The 21307-nt window shown below is 36.6% G+C and overlaps 1 protein-coding gene across 1 annotated transcript in view; it reads left to right on the forward strand.

Moving 5' to 3' along the window:
- The window catches only part of USH2A (usherin), a 754837-nt gene that overhangs the window by 343311 nt on the left and 390219 nt on the right, over positions 1–21307 (forward strand). Inside the window, exons 30-31 of the mRNA XM_047077230.1 lie at positions 903–1016; positions 2982–3143. Of these exons, the coding sequence (XP_046933186.1) occupies positions 903–1016; positions 2982–3143 (276 nt within the window). The remainder of the gene's footprint in view (positions 1–902; positions 1017–2981; positions 3144–21307) is intronic.

Raw genomic sequence — 21307 nt, forward strand, 5'->3', positions numbered from 1 at the left:
AATACACAAATTGTATTTTTGATACTTCTTTAATTCCCAGGATTAAGTACATAAAGAACTTCTGTCTTGGTTATGAACATCAGTAAACAAAATGTGCTTTCATTTCTATAGGTACTTTTAATTGCTGAACAAATCTTACCTATTCACCACCAAGCCGGGATAATTCAACACTTCCACGTGTACCACTTCTGTTTAAGACAGGTGTCTTAATTAAATAAACTAATAATTTTGCAAGTAGAAGCACAAAAGCATAATTATCTAATTTGCTAATTGTTCGACTACGTTGATTTGCATCTTTGTTAGCTGCAACATGAACAAATAGTTTGTATCCGTGTATCCTACCGTTAAAGTAATGAAGCCACTCTTGGGAGTAGCATTTCCTAAAGTGTGTTAATAGATGCCGTGTAAAAAGGACTCTAGTTGAATAGGCTGAAAAATGCTGGGTTAGAGAAAATTGAAGAGTTTCATTCTGCAGGAGGTCTAGAATCCTAGAATGGGATAATATGCATCTTAACTATCAAATACACTGTGCTCTGCTTTACGAACTATATATGGAAATCCATTTTTAAAGAGGAACATCTCAGGGCACTAATGTTCTGAGGCGCACATTTGGGAAAATGCTGTTTTGAGTTGTTTTAACAATAAATTGGTGTCACAATTTTTTTTCACTCGTCATTCCATTCTGTAATCAGCACACAGGCAGGAAAATGCATTAAAGAGGCATATGTTTTTGTTTGTATCTGTGTCTCTACATATATTTCTCTCTCTCTCTCCTTCTCTCTCTCTCTCTCTCTCTCTCTCTCTGTCTCTCTCTCTCTCTCTCTCTCCCTATACCACACACAGTGTTCTTATGGCTGCATACAGTAAACATGCAAACCTCCCTTTTCCCCTTTTTATTACAGGCGTATTGACAGGCCTGCTACCCTTCAAAAACTATGCAGTAACCCTAACTGCTTGCACTTTGGCTGGCTGTACTGAGAGCTCACATGCACTGAACATCTCTACTCCACAAGAAGGTAAAGTAATTTCAAAGGTCTTGACTTCCACATTTCAGTTATGAATAATAAAATAGGAGAAGAGCTAAATGCTGCAAGGCCATTTGCTGGAAAACCCCAACCTAATTTGATGACAAAGTGCATTGCCAGGCCATAATTGCTCCATTTTTTGGGGGGGTGTGAAAATGAATCAAACTCCATACCCTTTAATGACATGCATCTTTAATAGCTGTAATGCAGATTAATGGGCTTTTTAATTGCTGTTACATTGTTCATGCAAGAGCCTTGTCATTAATATGAAGCATCTGAAAGATTAATGAAAGCTTCCTCATTTTACTATGGCTCAGAAGTAAATCTAGAGACAGTCTGACTAAAAAGAATTGATTGTACGGCACAGTATGAAATTGAGAATCAAACGGTTGATTTCCATGGTCTCTTTGAACTGCTAAACACCAGCACAGGCAACAATTATTTCAGTATGATGGAGCCTCCAAATGCCGGTTGAGGCATTATTAATCACTGCTCGGTTCCTTCTGACTGAAGTCTCACTTTTGTTGTACTTGGGACTTACAAACTGTTGGCATAAATTAATGTTTCAGAAAGCGTACGTTAAGAAGGCAGTGAGAAAGAGAAAATATTTTAGCACTCCAAAGTGAAAGCTTTGCTCAAGCATCAGAACGCATCACTTCAAGAGATAACAGCTCTCCAAACATTTGAAGCATTGTTGCTTTATATTTCTCTCTCCTGGATGAGGGGAATTACAAGTTGTTTCTACCATCTAGCTGTCAAGTTGCTGAAGAGATTGAAAAGCTTGATCCTCGGGGGAAGAGTCAGCCAACCTCTCTCCCTCAGTATTCATCTGTCCCCCTTCCTGACTCCCTCTTGTCCCCTTCCTTCTTTCAAGTCCTTTAGCAAGTACCCCTCACACAGACGATATGTAACAGAAAGACAATGGCCCCAAATGATGAAACCAGGAGCGGAGAGACGAGCCTGTGAAAACCTTTGTGTGGCCTCTTATTCTTTGTGCTTTGCACTTGACCCAACCAGAGCTTCCTTACCTGGACTACACCATCAGTGCCCTATCATCACTGTTTTCTAAGGGTCCCCTCAGTCTAACCTACAGAGGAAAGCACTGTTTCTCTTCATGTGTCATTGCTTCTGTTGGGGCACTGGGTGATCCTCTCCCCTTACAAATCCTTCCACCAGCGTCAATATGGGACAAGAGCCCTGTTGTCGTCCTTATTTTCTCTATATACACCACCTCCTCTGTCCGGCTTTTGCCTGGTACCCTTTCAACCCACTTCACAGCTGTACCCTAGAGGGATTCCTACTGGTGCCGTTCACCATTCCCTCTTCGTTACTTAAGGAATTTCCTCTTCTAGCTTTTTCTTCAAGTTACTGCCAATGTACCAAACAATAGATGTATTTAGGGTCAATATTTTAAAACTTTTAGTTCCTATGATTCCAATTTATTAACCCTTACAGAAAATTAACAGAACCTTATTTTAAAAAAATGCAATGTTGTTTTCATAATTAATTACTGGATTCTGTACTTATGGTTATTTCTATAGGTACAGATAGGTTTATTTTTATGTCTATTATGAACTGCCCTCACCAGCGTTGCCCACCTTAGATCAAAAGCTCCTCAAGGGTAGGGACTCTATCTGTTTAATTTGCTTTAATAGGCACAGCCCCAAGTAGAGATTATGGGTTAATAATACTCTTGATGAAGTAACACAAGCATCAGTCAAGTGAACTAGTGTTATACTCCCCATCCATCACTGATGCAAATTCTCATAAATTCAGGACAGTTATTTAGTACTGTTCCTAAAGCAATTACTGACAAGCTGCCCACGAATCAAGAATATTTCCATGCGTGGGATTTCAGGTTTATTTCATGATTTATTGGTTTAGGTCTGAAAAGTTTGAATTAGAAAAGTAAACTAAAATTAGACTCTATAAATCTTTTTTTTTTCTTTTTCATAGCCCCACAGGAAGTTCAGCCACCAGTAGCCAAATCTCTTCCCAATTCTTTGTTACTCTCCTGGAATCCACCCAAAAAAGCAAATGGTATTATAACTCAGTACTCCTTATATATGGATGGGATGATAATCTATTCAGGCAGTGAAGAGAACTATACAGTCACAGGTAAGACTTCTATAGGTATCAGTAAATAGTTGTAGTCCATATTACTCTATGTATGTTTCAGATAACTATAGTCTGTAGTTGTCTGAAAGTGTGGTCTTTAAAACTGGGGTACTTATTTTGTCTCCTGTTATTTGGTTCTCTTGTGTTGTCCCTAATCACACTCACAATGCCCAGTTGAGTCAATGTCATTTCAGACAAATTCCAGTGTCACATGGGTTAGCTACTCTAAAATCCTCATGAATGTGAGATAACATTGAGACTCAGACGTGTGACTCAGTATCATCTGAATTTTGGGCCATTTGAGAAGAAACATGGTATATATGCCCAGATCATACTATAGTGTGATGACACTTGAGTAAAATGAAATAAATTTCTGAAAACCTTGTAAAACACAAGAAGCCTATATCATGTCTTGTTGCCTGGTATCTGAACTGTGCTTATATTTGTGTAGTAATTATAGTGGTTATATATTGTATGGTATTTTATATACTATATGTGACTGTCAAGTAAGACATCATGAATCAAACATTATTGATGAAAAAACTGAGGCCGAGAGATATTAAATTCTTCATGAAAGGTCACAACAAGTTAGAGTCAGAGGCGAGATTAATTATTTATGTATTAACTCCTTCACATTAATGCCAGGTACTAAGGTTGTAATCGGGAATCAGCCACACATTGTCCCTCATCTGTTGGTGCTTGTGTGTCTTCGTGGGGACACATACAGGTGCAAGTATGAGGCATTTGTGGACAGGGCTATGACATTTACCTAGTTGCTTCATCAGGGTTTACATTTTTGTGTCTTCTCTAGACTGAGAAACTTCAGGAGACAAAAGCTTTCACTTTAATATTTTATTCCTCAAGGTGGGATAGAATTCTGTAAAACATGTTACATGAGGAAGATATTATTACCACCATGTTACAAATGAAGAAATTGAGGCATAGAAAGATTAAGTAACTTCTTTAAAGTCACGCAGACTGAGTAGTATTATGATACCGATCCAAGCATTCTGGCTCTGATGAAAAGAATGTGGTCTTTTTTTTTTTATATGAAATTTATTGTCAAATTGGTTTCCATACAACACCCAGTGCTCATTCCAACAGGTGCCCTCCTCAATACCCATCACCCACCGCCCCTTTCCCTCCCATCCCCCATCAACCCTCAGTTTGTTCTCAGTTTTTAAGAGTCTCTTATGGTTTAGCTCTCTCCCTCCCTCTCTTTTTTTTTCCTTCCCCTCCCCCATGGTCTTCTGTTAAGTTTCTCAGGATCCACATAAGAGTGAAAACATATGGTATCTGTCTTTCTCTGTATGACTTATTTCACTTAGCATAACACTCTCCAGTTCCATCCACACACCCACACACTTCCAAAACTCAAACAGGAAGAAATAGAAAACTTGAACAGACCCATAACCAGCGAAGAAATTGAATCAGTTATCAAAAATCTCCTGACAAATAAGAGTCCAGGACCAGATGGCTTCCCTGGGGTAAATTCTACCAGACGTTTAAAGCAGAGATAATACCTATCCTTCTCAAGCTATTCCAAAAAATAGAAAGGGATGGAATATTACTTGGCAATGAGAAAAAACGTGGTCTTAAAACAAGTTACTTCACTTTTGAGACTTAGTTTCTGAATCTATAAAATGGGAACAACTACAATTTTCAAGATTTTAAATAGAACTACACTATAAATAAAACACCTAACATATGCTTAGTGCTTAGAGAATAATATTATTTCCTGAAGAATGCAGAGTTCATGCTTTAAACTTCAGAAATAGATTACTATTGCCCTAGTAATGCCTGAAGGCATTATTTTAATTAAATATGATGGGCCACAGAAATTACTTCAAAAGAAATGAAAGCATATCATAGAATAAACCTTACACATTAATTAATAATTAATATAAAGCACTTCTGTAGGACCAAAATATATCATCATACATAAGAAAACACATCTTTTAGGCCCAATACAGACATTTCCTCTGAGAAACCTTCTCTGATATCTCAAGTATGAATTTTAATATGCCCCAGCTATGCTCACTGAATACCTATGTGCCCCCTCTTTTTTTGTTTGTTTGTATTGTCTTTGAGTAAGGTTGTTTATTTACTTATCAGTTCGTCTTGCTAAGCCATAAGCATCATAAAAACATGTATGCTTAAGTGTCTTGTTCATTACTGCATCTCCAGGATTTATCGCAGAATAGGTATAAATAGTGTTGAGTAAACGAGTGAATGAAGTCAGGTGACTGCTGGGAACAAAAGAAGACAGTTGCGACACCTGAGTGGTTCAATTAGTTAAGTGTCTGACTCTTGATTTTGGCTCAGGTCATGATCTCTTGGTTCCATGAGACTGAGTCCTGCATTGGGTTCTGTGCTGAGAGCTCAGAGCCTGCGTGGGATTCTCTCCCCCTCTCTCTCTACCCTTCCCCCCTCCCTCCCTCCCTCTCTCTCTCCCTCTCTCTCTCTCAAAATAAATGATAAACATTAAAAAAAAGAATATAGCAAAGGGGAATTGGTGGGAGGGTATGAGTAGGGTGGGAAAGAAAAAAATGACAGAGAAAATTAAAAGATAAAGGGTAGAAACCAGAGAAAAAGAAACTAAGATCCCTTCCATGTGTAGACATGAGTGCTAACCCAGTTCACAGGAAAGTTGTGTGGCTGATAGCAGGTCTCAAAACATAAGCCTTAAATTTTCCCCAAACGTGCAGAATGCCCTATGAGTTGACTCTATGCACAGCCAGAAAAAGAGCAGAATGGGAAGACAGGAAGCCAGAATTCACACTGGTGTCTAATACTACCTACAACTTGACACCAATTCTGTGCTTTGCTTGATTGAGTCATTGACAGACCCTGTGACTATGGTATCTGCAATGAAAAATCTTGGCAAGTGTTACCCAAGTGGATAGCAGAATAGATGCCCCAAATGTGATATTTATGTAATGAAATGGTAATATCTTTAAAGTGCCCACAACCATCTTCTCTAGCTACCCAGGTAATAGATTCCTCGATGATTTTCACTGGTTGTGTAGGTTTTTAAAGATTAAATCTCAGGTAGTATTTTTGTTTTCTGTAGCCTTCTTGGCTTCTCACAAGCAACTGTATTTCCTGTTGTTCTCATCCCCAAGTGGCTAGAGATAGGAGACACATTGGGACTGCAACACGAAGGAGAGGAATGAAGCCAAGAGCATTATGATGGGGTTCAAAGTGTTGCACGATTGTTCTGACGTTATAGCCAGTAAAACTGAAGCCTGGAGAGGTTAACAAATTCTGGTCCATATTGGAGGAACCACTTCAAACCTGGATCTGTCTGGCCCCAAAGTCCATGCTTTTAACCTTTATACATTCTACTATCAAATTATTATATATTATCTTATCTTTACATGAATCAATATTATATATTATCCATTCACATAATATGTAAATATTTTATATAAACATACAAATTATCAACATATTAACATAAACATATTGTGTAAACATGTAAATATTTACACAATATGTGAAAGCTACATAATATGTAAACATGATATATTTACATAAATACATATTACAAATGATTGCACGTTATTTTATTTTCCCTCACAACAACACTGACAGGGAGACCAAAGCCTGATTACAAACCCCAGAGCACCCGTATTATTCTTTTTTGGGCTGCCACAACAAAATACCACAGACTGGGTGGCTTAAACAACAGAAATTTATTTCTCACAGTTCTGGAGACTAGAAGTCCAAGATCAAGGTGTTGGCAGGTTTGGGTTCTCTTGAGGCCTCTCTCCTTGGCTTGCAGACAGCTGCCTTCTCACCATGTCCTCACAAGGTCTTTCTTCTGTGTGCACAGCCCCCTTGTCTCTTCCTCTTCTGATACGGTCACCAGTCCAGTTGGATTAGGGTTCCATCCTTATGATCTCATTTAACCTTCATCACCTCTTTAAAAGTCCCATCTCCAAATATAGTCACATTGGGAGTTAGGGCCTCAAAATATGAATTTTGGGGGAGGCAATTCAGTCTGTAACAGCACCCTAAAGTGAGTGCTTTTTCTTCTATTGGCGTAGGCTGAATGCCGACTTTTGTACGGATTCTCAAATTGTGTGAGGATTGAATAAAATGGCCTTTAAGATCCCTTTCAATTCTAAGATTTTATGTCTGTAATGTGCACTAATTTCAGGTCATTTATGTCTTCAACGTCCACCTGTCTACTAGGAATCACAGAGAAGGCAGAATGAGAAAGGGAATCTGTCTGTCCAAATGGCTACAGCAGTTTCTTCTATCAGCCCTCTCCAGATAGTGAGAGTTTAGAATGGATCTCCTTAGTGCTGAAATGTTGATTTGTAAGAAGAGAAATTGAAGGTGCAGTCTAATCGACAAGAGAAATAATTGATGATATTTTTTAAATGATAATGCACTATATGCTTATTGAAGGTAATTTAAAACATACAGATGTCTAACACCTGATCATCCCACTCTACAGATAGAAACTCAATATACGATGTCATTCCTTCTAGTATTTTACTCATTTTAACAAAATTGATCTATAATGTATAATTTTGAATCCTTGCATATTTCCTTATTATGACTAAATCCCACTTTATGAAGAGTTTTTCTGAAAATATTTTGAAATATTTTAATGCTAACATCCTATCCCATCTAAATGCACATTAATGCATTTAACCACTTGAAAGTGCTCAAGTTTCTAATTTATCTCTCTTTTAAATATGTTGTGACAAATATTATTGTATACAATCCCTGTTTCTTAGATTCCCAAAAGGGGAACACCTGTCCAAGGTAGTAAACCTTTACAAAACATTTGATACACATTTTCATACTTTTTCCCAGAAAAGTTCGTCAGAAGTGCATGTTATGTTCTTAAATCTTTGATAATTTTGCAGGTGAAAAATATTATTCTTGTTTGTGTGTTGAACAACTAGTTATAGTGCATACTTTTTGCATGTTTATTAGAGATGTATATTTTACTTTGATTCAGCTGATCACAGTCTTCATGAGTAAAAATTTAATACGTGAGGAGTAATTTTGAAACTTCCTCAAGATCTGTGTTTTATACCCCCTTTCCCCTGGTTGTAATCATCTGCACTATTTAAAATTCCTTGTCTTTTACTTTATCAAAAACTTCCTTAATACCTTGACCTAATGTCCCTCTTAAATATTCAAAGTGTCAACCTTTTCTTTTTTCCTCACTCTTACTCCATTTATTTGTAGCTTCTTTTTAAGTCCCCGCATAGAACCAACATTCTTCTGTTATGTGTAGCAAATGGATCTTGCCACCATGGCGGGTACAGGTAAAAAGTAAATGCATTTCAATTCAGAAGCCACTTAGCATCTAGGTGGTTTGAATTTTTTTCTTCTTTCTCTTAAATATGAAGCATTAAAAGTCAAAGGCATTGCTGCACCTTGAGTTAGTACAAAATATATTTAAAAATGCATACAGTTCAAATTTTTTGCCTTGCATAGGCCATAAGCTAGTAGTATGGTGGGTCAGTTGTGACACTGAAAAATGAATCCAGTTAGAGAACCTCCCGAAGGCTGTTGATGTTTGCTATAATAAATAGCACACACTTTAAGTCAAACTTTTTCATTCTGTATTCAAAGGTAATGGATTTTTCGTAACCATAGTAACCTTGGTGTATTTCTGGATAAATACATGAGGTATATACATTCTAGTTTTATTTTTGAATATAAACTACCACATTATGTATTACTAATAATATGAAAAATAGGATGTAGGTTAGTATAATGACAGCTTAAACTAGTATGCATTTTTCTTCTGCAAAAAATAAATATTTATCAAAAGTATAGGTTCAATTAATTTTTCCCCCAGTTTTGTGGTATTCTGGTGGTGCCATTTATCTTTTTTTGCAAGATCTCCATTAATCTCTTATTTCTGTCCCATAACAGATTTTTAAGAATTTCGAGGTAAAAACAATTGTGCTTTAAAGCTTATGATTAAAAACATTATTGAAGGATTGAAGGGCCTACACTGATATCACCCACAGAGCTATTGTGAGCCACTTAAGATGTGTGTATACAGTATGTTCATAAAGAGGTAAAAAAAAAAAAAAAGAAAAGAAACCTTTTGTGAGACTGTTCAACATACCAGGATTGTTTCAAAGTTCAGGCTAGATAGCATCCTGATTGATGATGACTATCCAAACTGTAGCCAACCAGATCATTCTCATTTTAAATGAGCACCCTACCAGAAACTGGCAATCTTTAAGAAGTTTGTGAGATGTTTCAGAGAAGCTTACAAAGTTTTCAGAAACAAGGATACCAAGATGGTGGTAACTGGGAGAACTAAACTACAGGAGGTTTATGTGAGCTGTGCTAACTGGTAAAGAAAGAATAGTGATTCCCCGGACAATTCTTTTTTTTACTATATAAATTGTTGTTGGTTAACTCATCCAGGCCACTGCTGGTTATAACTACTAGAACTCCAAAGGAGTAAAGGTCAGTAGGGACTCTATAGTATAGACATAGATATATCTGACATCAAACCATAAAACATGTATGTCTTCAAGTGTATCATCTAATACATCTATAGTAGTCTTATGATTGAGTAAATGTGGCTGATTTCCTGTACCAGAGAAGGCATCTCCCCACTTGCTTCATCAGGACCTGGGCTTTATCACTAATGCTAAGGCAGTGAAGAAGCAAGGATAATAGCAGTGTAAGAAGTGTGTGTGTGTGTGTGATGGGGGGTGGAAGGGGGGGGCGGGAGACAGAGAGAGAGAGACAGAGAGAGAGAAGGAAAGGAAAGAGGAAAAGCAGATGTATAACTGGTAAAGTTACACAGGCAGTAAGTATTTATATTTTTAACCAACTAAAAGTGCAAAAGCTATTTTTTTTGGTCTCATTTGCCAAGGTCAAAAAGAACCATGTATAAACAGCAAAATAGAAATGTTCATCTTGAATCTTCCAAACACTTAAGTCTGACGATGAAAAATTTATTGAGGTAGAAGCTGTATTGCTTATGGCACAATAAAAAGCATTTAAAGGTTAGGTACTTCTAACCAAGCGTTATAAGGAACCTTATCAATTCTCTACAAATTTGAGCTAAATTATATTCATTCACACTGATGGTTTACAAAAGATCCTTTGTTAGCAAAATAAAGCTTCACTTTAACCTTGATATTTTCTTTAATTTTGAACTTTTGTATACCACAAATGCGGTGCATATAAATCAGTCCTTTTACAGAAAGTAATATTTTTGGGGGGATACAATTAACATGCTTGTGTTCTAATCCATAAAGCTGAGTATTAATATAAGATGGTGCATATGAGGGTTTTCAGGTAAGGCAATGATCTCATCTATGAGTCATGGTGCCTCTCTCTCTATTACAAACTAAAGTCATATTTTGTCCTTTTTTTATATCACAGACATATAGTATTAAATTATAAAAAGTCTAAGAAACCTTGAGGATACAAGGAAAAGAGCCTGAATTAAGAAAAAAAGCTAGATCACTAACTCCGTGATCAAAGACTCTAGGAAAGTTGCTCAAGGTTTGGCCACATACCAGACCTTTGGGTCAATGAACAGTAGATACTTTACTCTCAAAGAGCCATTTTCGCTTAGTAACAAAAGGTCAAGTGAAATCAAATAACTTGTCCAGAATGTTGAAATATCAGTTGTGGTTAATTGTCAACAGTACAACCGAAGTGTCATTTTTACTTTAAGATACTTCTATAGTGCATGAGTATGTGAAGAAATTAAACATGTTTAAATTTATATTTTAAGACCTGTACCCAAATATTACCTGTAATCTGTTAACCTAGTTGATGACTATTATGTTCTTAAATGATAGGAAAGCACTTTATATTTGAAGGGATTTCAGAAGGATGGAGGGAAATAACATCCAGGGTTGTAGAGTTCAGTCGTACCTCCCCACTATGTACCACCATCAAAATGTCACACAATGTATTTGATGATCTACCTCAATTCCCACATTTTCCTTTGATTCACAGAACCTTTCATATAACTTTCCTACAAATTTGTCACTTAAATATATTCTATCTTGTGACAAAAACTTATTTAAAGGGGATACATCTTGATCCAAAACAAAAATGTAGGTTCATTAGGTATAGTCATCATGTCATTATTTATTTTCCTAATCTCTAGTCTTCTATGATACATAGAAATAAGGACCCAATTGGCATTTAACAAACTTTTATTGAATTGAGTTGAAATGAACTGGATTAAATTGAAGAAACACGGAGAATCAGTAAACTAATATTTTAAAGTAAATGACAACAAACACCGATGCATAATTCAGAAGTAATTAATATGCTAAATGTGGTAAACAGTTTTAATGAGGTAGGCTGTTCCTGAAGCTTCTTAAAAATTTTCATTTAATTATCCAAGATGTAGCTTTTTTTCTTTTTCTTTTTTTTTTTTTTTTTTTTTTTTTTTGGTTAAACCAGTTGTATAAGTTTGCTAGGGCTGCCATAACAAAGTGTCACGGAGTGGATTCAACAACACTCCGTGTTGTTCCGTGTCTCACTGTCTCACTGTTCTAGAGGCTAGAAGTCCCAGATCAATATGTTGCCCATGTCAGTTCCTTTTGAGGCCATGGGGACAATCTGTTCTGTGCCTCTTTCCTGGTTTCTGGTGGTTTGCTGGCAGTCATTGGAGCTCGTTGACTTGTAGATGCTTCGTCCTGATCTCTGCCTTCATCTTCACACGGTGTTCTCCTTGTGTGCTGCCTGTGCCAAATGTCCCCTTTTTTAGAGACACAAGTCGTATTGTTTTAGGGCCCACCCTAATGACATCATTTTTATTGATTTATTTTTTAAGTTTATTTTTTTATGTTGAGAGAGACAGAGACAGCAAGAGTGGAGGAGGGGCAGAGAGAGAGAATCTCAACATAGAGTCCAATGTGGGTCTCAAAACTACAAAGGTGAGAGATCACGACCTGAGCCAAAACTAAGAGTCAGATGCTTAACTGACTGAGCCACCCAGGGCACCCCAATCATTTTAACTCATTATAACTAGCTACAGTGGTCCTATTTCTGAATAAGGTCACATTCTGAGGTACTGGGGGCTAAAATTTCAACATATGAATGGGGGGGCACAATTCGACCTATAACTATGTATTTGATTCACTGATTAATAACATTCTAAGATTTCCTTCAAATACCTAAAAAATATCGGAGAAGATAAAGCATCTAAACAAAATCAGTTTAAAAATTGATATATCCCATGACAATAATAAAAATTATTTAGAAAAGAGACAATCACATCTGTCTGGAATGGCTCATTCATTCAATGGATATTATTGGGTATCTACGATATAGACACTCAATACTTTTCTAAGCATTGATGATCCAGTGGAAAACACAAGGTGCAAAAGGTCTGCCCTCATGGAACTTATATTTCAGTTGGAGGTGTTTAGAGAAGGTTATATTTCTTATATCTTCTTGAAATAAATGAAAACTGAGCCTCTCCTGAGGATAACAATTTCTTCTTCAGTCATTTGAAGTGAATATAAATCATCTTTTGATGTCTGTGTAATTCAGAAATTATGGGGTGCCTTGGTGACTCAGTCAGTTAAGCCTCTGACTTTGGCTCTGGTCATGATCTCATGGTTTCTGAGTTCGAGCCCTGCATCAGGTTCTCTGCTGTCAGTACAGAGCCTGCTTTGGATCCTATGTCCCCTTCTCTCCCTGCCCCTTCCCTGTCGATCTCTCTCTCTCACCTTCTCTTCTCTCAAAAATAAACATTAAAAAAATTAAAAAAAAAAAAGAAATCGAGAGGATAGGGTCAGGATTCTGTGATTCTCTTCTAGCATACATCATTGCAGATGATTACTTTTTCACTCTTTTTTAGTACTTACTTAGTCCTATAAGACTCTTGCTCTTTGACTGAAAGAAGTTCTTTTCTCTGTTTTACTCATTTTTGCTAACATCCTACTTCTTTTCCCCGATTTGATAAAGGCTTGAGCACCTATGTTTACCCCATTCTTCTTCCTTTACCCAAGGTCTGACAGTATCCTGTGTTGTTTCATCTGTCATAGGAACAATCCATTAGACAGCTCTGCCTGTCATATGTCTTATCTTCTCATCTATAGGAAACGCAATTGTGCTATTAGGTTACTTGCCCTCATTTCAGTATCCTGGACCTTGCCATCACTTAGAAATGTTCCATGTCTAATATATTAGGTTCAAATATGCCACTATCCGGGACACCTGGGTGGCTCAGTTGGGTGAGTGTCCGACTTCAGCTCAGGTCATGATCTCACCGTTCGTGAGTTTGAGCCCCGCATCAGGCTCTGTGCTGACAGCTCAGAGCCTGGGGCCTACTTTGAATTCTGTGTCTCCCCCTCTCTCCGCCCCTCCCTCACTCGCTGTCTCTGTCTCTCTCAAAAATAAATAAACATTAAAAATTAAAAAAAATCTTCAAATATGCCACTATCCAACAACACCCATTTTCCATCTTTTTCACTTATTTACTCATACTAAAAATATTTGTGTTCTTCTTTGAAACTTTCAGTTTCTGAATCTCTCCTACTCTCCCCATCTGTTAGGTTCTGTCTTTCCTTGCATTCTAAGGTAGCTCTGTAATAACTGGAAATATTTTCTTTTCATTTTGTTTAACTTTCTCACCCTGTTATTATTGCAACATATTCAAGGGGAAACCCACCAAATCTCGATCAATCTCATTGTGTTCCTTACACCCAAACCTGGGGATCCTGAGCTCTGCTGAAGAAAATTCGATAAGCATCCAGATTGGTGCTATTCTAATATCCAATGTTTTCCAATCCCCAGTAGGCTTCTAAATGCTTGCTCTTGATCTCTGTTTCCCCAGTGTGCTTTGTCCCACATTCTCGATTACTTGTTCTTTGGTCATTGGCCACAGTTCTTTAAACCCTGGCCTCCCTGAATCTAGCAGATGACTCTCCTTTCTACCTCAAACTGAAGCTTTTAAATGGCATTCCTCTGCTTGCTGTCACAGAACCTATTAGCTTTTCTACATCAGAATCAATATTTCCCTTATTCCCCTAGGAAACAAAGAATCAATATTCCCCTTCTTCCCCATTCTCCTGCAGAGGGTTAATCCCCCTCTGGATCAACTTCTCCTTCCTTGGTGAGTACTTCTATATCAACTAGCCTGACTTTTCCTTATCTCTCTTCCTGTACTAACTCTCCCCATCAGCATATCTTTTACATGTGGGAGAAGGAAAAAAGACAAACATGGAGAAAACATGTTCTGGTTCTAAGTTCCTTCTCCCACTCATGCCCCCAACCTTTCCTTTCTTACCTCCACAGTCATAGTCCTTACTTCTACTAGCCTACTTTCTTTGCCTCCTTACCTTCTGTGCATTTACAGGAGCCTCCCTTTAAAAATACCACAAATTAGGTCCTTAAACAACAGAAATTTATGCTCTCATAGTCTCCACTAGAAGTCCTAAATCAAGCTGTCACCATGGCTATGCTTCTCTGAAAACTCTATGGGGGTATTCTTCCTGGCCTAGTTCAGCTTTACATGGTTACTGGAAGTCTGGAGCATTCCTTGGCTTTCAGCTGTGTCACTCCTCTCTGCCTCTGTTATTATGTGCTGTTTTTCCTGGGTTGATTTCTCCCACCCTGTAAGAATACCAGTCTCATTAGACTTAGAGTCCACCCTAATTCAGAATGACCTCATATTAATTTGAGCATATCTATAAAAACCCTATTTCCAAATAAAGTCACATTCACAGATAATGGGATTAGGATTTGAACATAATTTTGGGGGACAAAATTCTACCGACTACCTCTTCATAGGCTTCATAAATTCTTGACCACTCAATTGAAACTATTCTCACCAAGCTTGTCAAAGTTCTTATGGTCCCCAGTTTAGAGACCATGTGAAAGTACTATAGTTCATGACACCTTGACAGATTGTTGATCATATTTCTTCATCACAGAGGTTCTTCTATTAGTGTCTGGGACACTCCACTGTCTCAATTTTCCTGTAGCTACTCAAGCTCTCATTTGTCTTCTCTTCTTCCCTCCACCCACAAATGTTGGTTTATGTCAAGGTTCTCTTTGGAACACTCCACACAATGTCCCTGTGATGATTCAATCCTTATCTTCAGTTCAGACATTTTTCCCTAAGCTATGAACATTTTCTAACTGCATATTGGACACTCCTGCTTCATGCATTTTGCTCCAAGTCCCCAAAACTGAATTCATTATATCTGCTACCTCCCATAAAATATGTTCTTTTTCCCGACTTTCTCATCTCAGAACAGTAATACTATTCACCCCTTTGCCAGAAATAAAAACCTGGATTAATCTTTCACTTTTTCCTTTTCATTCCTCATATCCAATCTTAAAATAAAATTCAAACTCCTTATGTTGGCCTACAACATACCTACTTTCTTAGCCATATGTCATTTTCCTACTCTCATTTATTTCTACAGTGCTGTGCTGGTTTCCTTTCTGTTTCTGCTTGGGTTTTGGTTTGTTGTTGTTTGTTGTTTTGTTTTGTGGTCAAAATACAAGAATCATTTGTCTAGACCTTTGAACTTGCTATTTTTTTTGATGGAATTCATCCCTACTTACATGATTAGATCATTCTTCTCTCTGAAATCTCAGTTTGTAGAAAGCCTTCTGTATATTAGGGCAGTTAGGACAATCTGGATGATGTAAACACACTCAGACGCACGCACACACACACACACACACACACACACACGTTTCTGTTAGCAGAAGCCCCGTGGAAATTTATTTGTTGCTCAGCTAACAGCCCTATGCAGGTTAAGAGTTCAATCAGCAAACCTTCCTTTCTCTACACAGTCATTCAGGGTCCCATGCAGTCGCAGGGTCGCTATCTCTTGCACGACTCCAAAGGTTGCTCTGGAGTTCTCTCCATTGCTGCGGTAGGTAAGGGAAGAGAATGAAGGATAATAAGTTGGAGATTTTTATGGGCCAGGCCTGGGAATGACCTGTGGTACTTCTGCCCAATTCCAGTGGCCATGACTCAGTCTCATAGCTGCTCATGCTGCCAGGGAGCTTCAGTAGGGAACCTAAGACAACACCCGCTCACCAGCTCACAGTCCTGTAAGTTTGCATAGGTTTGGCTGGGTCACTAACTGGGGTCACCCTAGGCCAAAATGAAGAAATTGGGCAGTTCAAGTTCTCCTCTGAGACTCTGGGAAAGAATTCACCTCAGAGCTCATTCAGGTTGTCGGGAGAATTTGATTCCTTGCGGTGCTGGTGCTGACATTTCTATCTCCCAGCTGGCTGTCAGCCAGAGACTGCTCGACTTTTAGAGCCTCTCACATTGCTCCCTCCATCTCAGCAGCAGAATGTCTCTCTCATCAAGTCCCCTTCATGCGTTGAATCTCTCTGACTTCTTCCACTACCAACTGATGAAAACTCTGCTTTTAAAGGGTTCATAGTTAGACTGGGCACACCACAGTCAGCTCTTTTTTCCCATATAAGGTAAGGTAATCATGGGAATATCTCATTCTATTCACATGTTCCACCCACACTCAAAAGGGAGGAACTTGTGCAGGGTTGAAGGCAGAATCACTCAGGTGCTAAGCTATGGTTTCCTGGTAAAACAGAAATAGCAGTACCTACTTCAGAAGCTTAGTGGGAGAATTAAATGTGATAATGCATGTAAAAAAGGTTAGTCTGGTGCTCACAACTCTTTCATAACATAGTAAATGATCAACAAACGTGCTATTCATTGTAGAAATGATAAAATTGTTGTGACATCATAATAAAGATTCTTAATGCAAAGGATCTCCTTCAGACATGTCAACAAACTATATATTTCATTTAGAAAATACTTGTCAGGCATCTACTATGTACAAGGTTGTAAGTTACCTATTTCCAGTTCAATTGCTTAGACAGAAATTGACACAATTAAATGTAATGAATGCTCTCAAGTCTGTGGTAAGTTCTGTGATAGATGTGAGAGCAAAGAAAGAGGTAATCAGGAGGATGAAGTGTCCCAAAGGAAATGAATTTTTGCAGGCAGTAGAGTAGAGTTTCAGAACTGAGATACAGGCAAGCCTGAGGACCAGAGCAGAATAGTCAATGGCACAGAGCTGTCAATGTGCTTTTCATGAAAATTAAATAGGGCCTAGCTTATTATGACTGAACGCCCTGGGTAGCTGGTCAAGAGTACTGAAAGGCAAGGTGAGGGTCAAATCATCAAAGGTGCTATAGGTATGTTGAGATGTTTGAACTTTGTTCTGAGGAAATGGAGAACGATTGAAGGACTGAAGGATTTACAGTAGTGATAAGCATGAGTGTTTTGGAAAATAAATTATTAAAGTAATGACATTACTCCAAAATAATCATGGCTGCACCTGAACAGCTGTTGTCTCCATGCAGTATGTAGAAAAGCAAGTAGGTTAGAACTTTATATGTAAGAAGCTAATTGGACTTAGCAATACAGATGGCAAGGATGAGGAAAATAGGCGAGAAAAGCATTATGCTTATTTGTTAACAACTCTATTGTATTATATTTCTGTGCTTTAGTCAGTGTAAAATCAAATCTACTTATTTTAAATCCTTTTAAATGGTGTTTAAATATTTCCTGGTGACACAGTCTGCTGAAGTATTTACCCTTGGTGCAGATTTCCATTAACCTTAGTGCAAATACTAAGCTTAAAATTGTATATTTTTAGGGTCCTCAATTGTGGAATAAGCCTAGTGACATCATTATAAAACCACATCTGGATAAGCTTTAGTGTCATTGTCTCTCTATCCGATTTAGGAGACTCAGCAAACTATAGGAGAATACCACTATTAACAGACTCTACAATCTCAGATTATTAGGATGCCCTTTCTCTAAAAATAAAAGCAAAAAGGGATTAGGCTTTGAAGTCATAAACGATATAGAGAAGTGGTCAGTACACAGACATCAGAGATATTTGGGAAATTTAGTTATGTTGGATATGTAAGAAGAAAAAAGGAATCAGAGATTAAATTCAAAGTAGTCTTTCCTCATATCTTACTTTTGTCAAATTTTTATTGTATTCAGAAGGTCTATATGAAATTTTCAGTACCCTAAAGGATAAAATTCCCTTCATATTTTTATCAAGTTTTTTCAAAATAGTACCTTTATATCATAGATACATACAATTAATGCTTAGGAAAGCTTAGGTTACTTCTAGTAAAGAACGACTCAATAATACAACTAGAAAGAATTTTTTTTTCATTCACCTAGTACTTGATAGCTATCTTAAATTGGAAATGTCTTTTACAATACATTTTATCCATGGCAAAAGTTTGAATGCTTCAAAAGCAGTGATTATTATTCATTCTTGGTTTTACAAAGTAAATATATTCATGAATCCTGAGTCCTGAGTCTTTAGCTGCAATTGAGAGAAATCCAACTATTTCATCTTTGTTTCTTTCTGGAATGGGAACCATTCTCTATTGTAACATGTGGGCTTTCTCCATGGACTGGAGAACAGGATTAGCAGAAACTCTGAGTTCTTACCCTACTGACTGGGCAACCTCTTCAACAGCAGGTTGAAAAACACTGAGGAAGGATGTTGATTGTTCAATCTTGGATCATCTGTCCAACTTTGGGGCCAAAGAGGCAGGATTTAGCTACTAAAAGAAGAGAAAGGAAAAAAAATAACCTCTAAAGAAGCCATTATGAGCTAGAGCACCACTCCAAATGTTGACTGTTATAATTCCAAAATTTGGCTCATTTGTTAAATTTACAAATACTAGAATCAATTTTATTTATTTTAACTTTATATATATATACATATATATATATTCATTTGAATGCATTACACAAATATGTATCCTAGGAAATTGCCCAACTCTGCTGTCTACCTTCCTTTTGAGAATTTTCCTAAAATTTTCTCTATTTTCTTATAACTGAATCTCTATTTTGTTGATTTATTTTCTCTCATTGTTGAAACCCTCGAATCTGTCAGTGCGTGGCTTCCTTTACAAAATAAGAAATTAATGTTTAGACCATTCCTCTACCCTTTTTGTATTGAGACCATTTATTCCTTGATTTTTTCAAGTTTTCATTTAAATTCCAGTTAACATGCACTGTAATATTAATTACATGTGTAGAATCTAGTGATTCATCACTTACGTACGATACCCAGTGCTCATCACAAGTGCCCTCCTTCACTCCTTGATTTTTATCATCTGCATTAGGACATCACTCCAGACCCCTCCTAATGTCATTAGCAATGCATTACACTCATTATATCATTTTTGTAGCTGAAGTCTAAAAAGCTTAAATACCCTATCTTCATCCATCTGTGTTTATTCAAAATATATATTTAAAAATATCACCTACTGTTTTCCCATCACAAAAAGAATTGTTGAAGATTGAGTTATAAATTGTCTTATCCTTTGTTTCCATCAGCTAGTTTAAATCTAATGGATGTATAACACTAATAAAAATAACCAAAAAATAGTAATAAGTAGCATCCCAAACATCTTGCTGACTTTTACATTTTATTGTGCTTGCGATTATTCCAACGTTACTAATTTTATATACACATATGCATGCCAATAAAATAAAATATAAATGATAAAGCCTAATAAACATCAATAGGAGACTAGTTACACAAGTTATGGCTAATGACTAATATGCACACTGGGTATATTATGTGCTCATTTAATCGAATGAGCAGATCTTTACCAATAGGGTAGCATCTTCAAAGTATATCATAAAGTACTGGTGCAGAAAAGTATATTCTTTAGCCCACTAACATTTGTGTATTTGGTTATATACTTAGATTTTCTCTGGAGGTATACATAAATGTGTAATAAATGCTAAGCTCCTAGAAGGGAACTGGATAACTTGGAAACAAAGATAGAGGGAGACTTGATGTTCACGTGAGCTCTTTTGTATTTTTTTACATTGTGTACATACTGTGCCTAATACATTAATTATCCATTCAAAGTTAAGTGCAATTTAAAAACAAAATTATTGGGGTGCCTGGGTGGCTCAGTCGGTTGAGTGTCTGACTGCAGCTCAGGTCATGGTCTTGCAGTTCATGGGTTTGAGCCCTGCGTTGGGCTCTGTGCTAACAAAACAGCTTAGAGCCTGGAGCCTGCTTCGGATTCTGTGTCTCTCTCTCCTCCTTCTCTTCTCATGCTCTGCCTCTCTCTGTCTCTCAAAAATAAATAAATGTTAAAAAAAATTTTTAAAAATAAATAAAAACAAAATTATCCCCAAATGGTAAATTCTAAGTGCAAGAGAAAATTTGGGAAAAAAAAAACTTAAAAAAAAAAATTGTCCACAATTTCACCCACCAGAGGCAATCACTAATCACATTTCAGCTTATATATTCACCATCCTCTGATCTTTTTTATTGATATATATATATCAATATATATATTGATATATATAGTTGTGTGTGTGTACACACAACTATATATATGTATATATACATATCCAGATATATACATACAATTTTGGTTGGGCTATTTTATGATCTTTTACCACTTTATAATATACAGTGATAATATTACCAAATTACTAAATTATTTTCTAAATCATGCTTTAAATGACTGCATAGCATTTAAAAATATTTCACAATGTATTTAGGCAAATCATTACAATATTTGGATTATTTCTCATTTTTTTCTGTTATAAACAACACTGCAATTTTACCATCCTTTTATATAACATTTTGTGTGTGTGTATTTTTAATTCCTTAAAATTAATTCTCCAAATGTTTTTGTGCATTATTTAAAGGGACATTTTCTTCTTCCAATTTTGTAAATATTTTTAAATATACATTTAAAATGCTTAAAATTTGCATGGAAACTATTACAGTTCTTATTTCCTATTTTTATAATTCTTTTTTACTTCATTTATGGTGGTTTTTAAATTAAGTCATTTTTGCTAATTCTTGTAAAAAATAAATACTTTCCTTCATAGATTCTTCCTTAGAAAAACTGAAGTAAATTTTTCTCACCCCCAAAAACAGATAAAAATCTCCTGATTTCTTTTTTGGTGATAATTTATACTTGCAAAATATTTTCACATGTACCAGCTCCTATAACTCTTTAAATGGCCCAGTGATGAATAAAGGTTCAACAACTTTATTCGCATTTGGTAGATGAGGAAATAGAGATTCTGAAACTTAATTGACTTGTCCGGCATCATAAAGTTAGTTGATGGCACAGCTAGGATTAAAATTTTGTTACTCGGATAATTTTCTGAATCC

The sequence above is a fragment of the Lynx rufus genome, unplaced genomic scaffold (genome assembly GCF_022079265.1).
Source record: "Lynx rufus isolate CCGP_SWC_20201006 ecotype Redwood Valley unplaced genomic scaffold, mLynRuf1.p SCAF_15, whole genome shotgun sequence".
In the NCBI taxonomy this organism is placed as follows: Eukaryota; Metazoa; Chordata; class Mammalia; order Carnivora; family Felidae; genus Lynx; species Lynx rufus.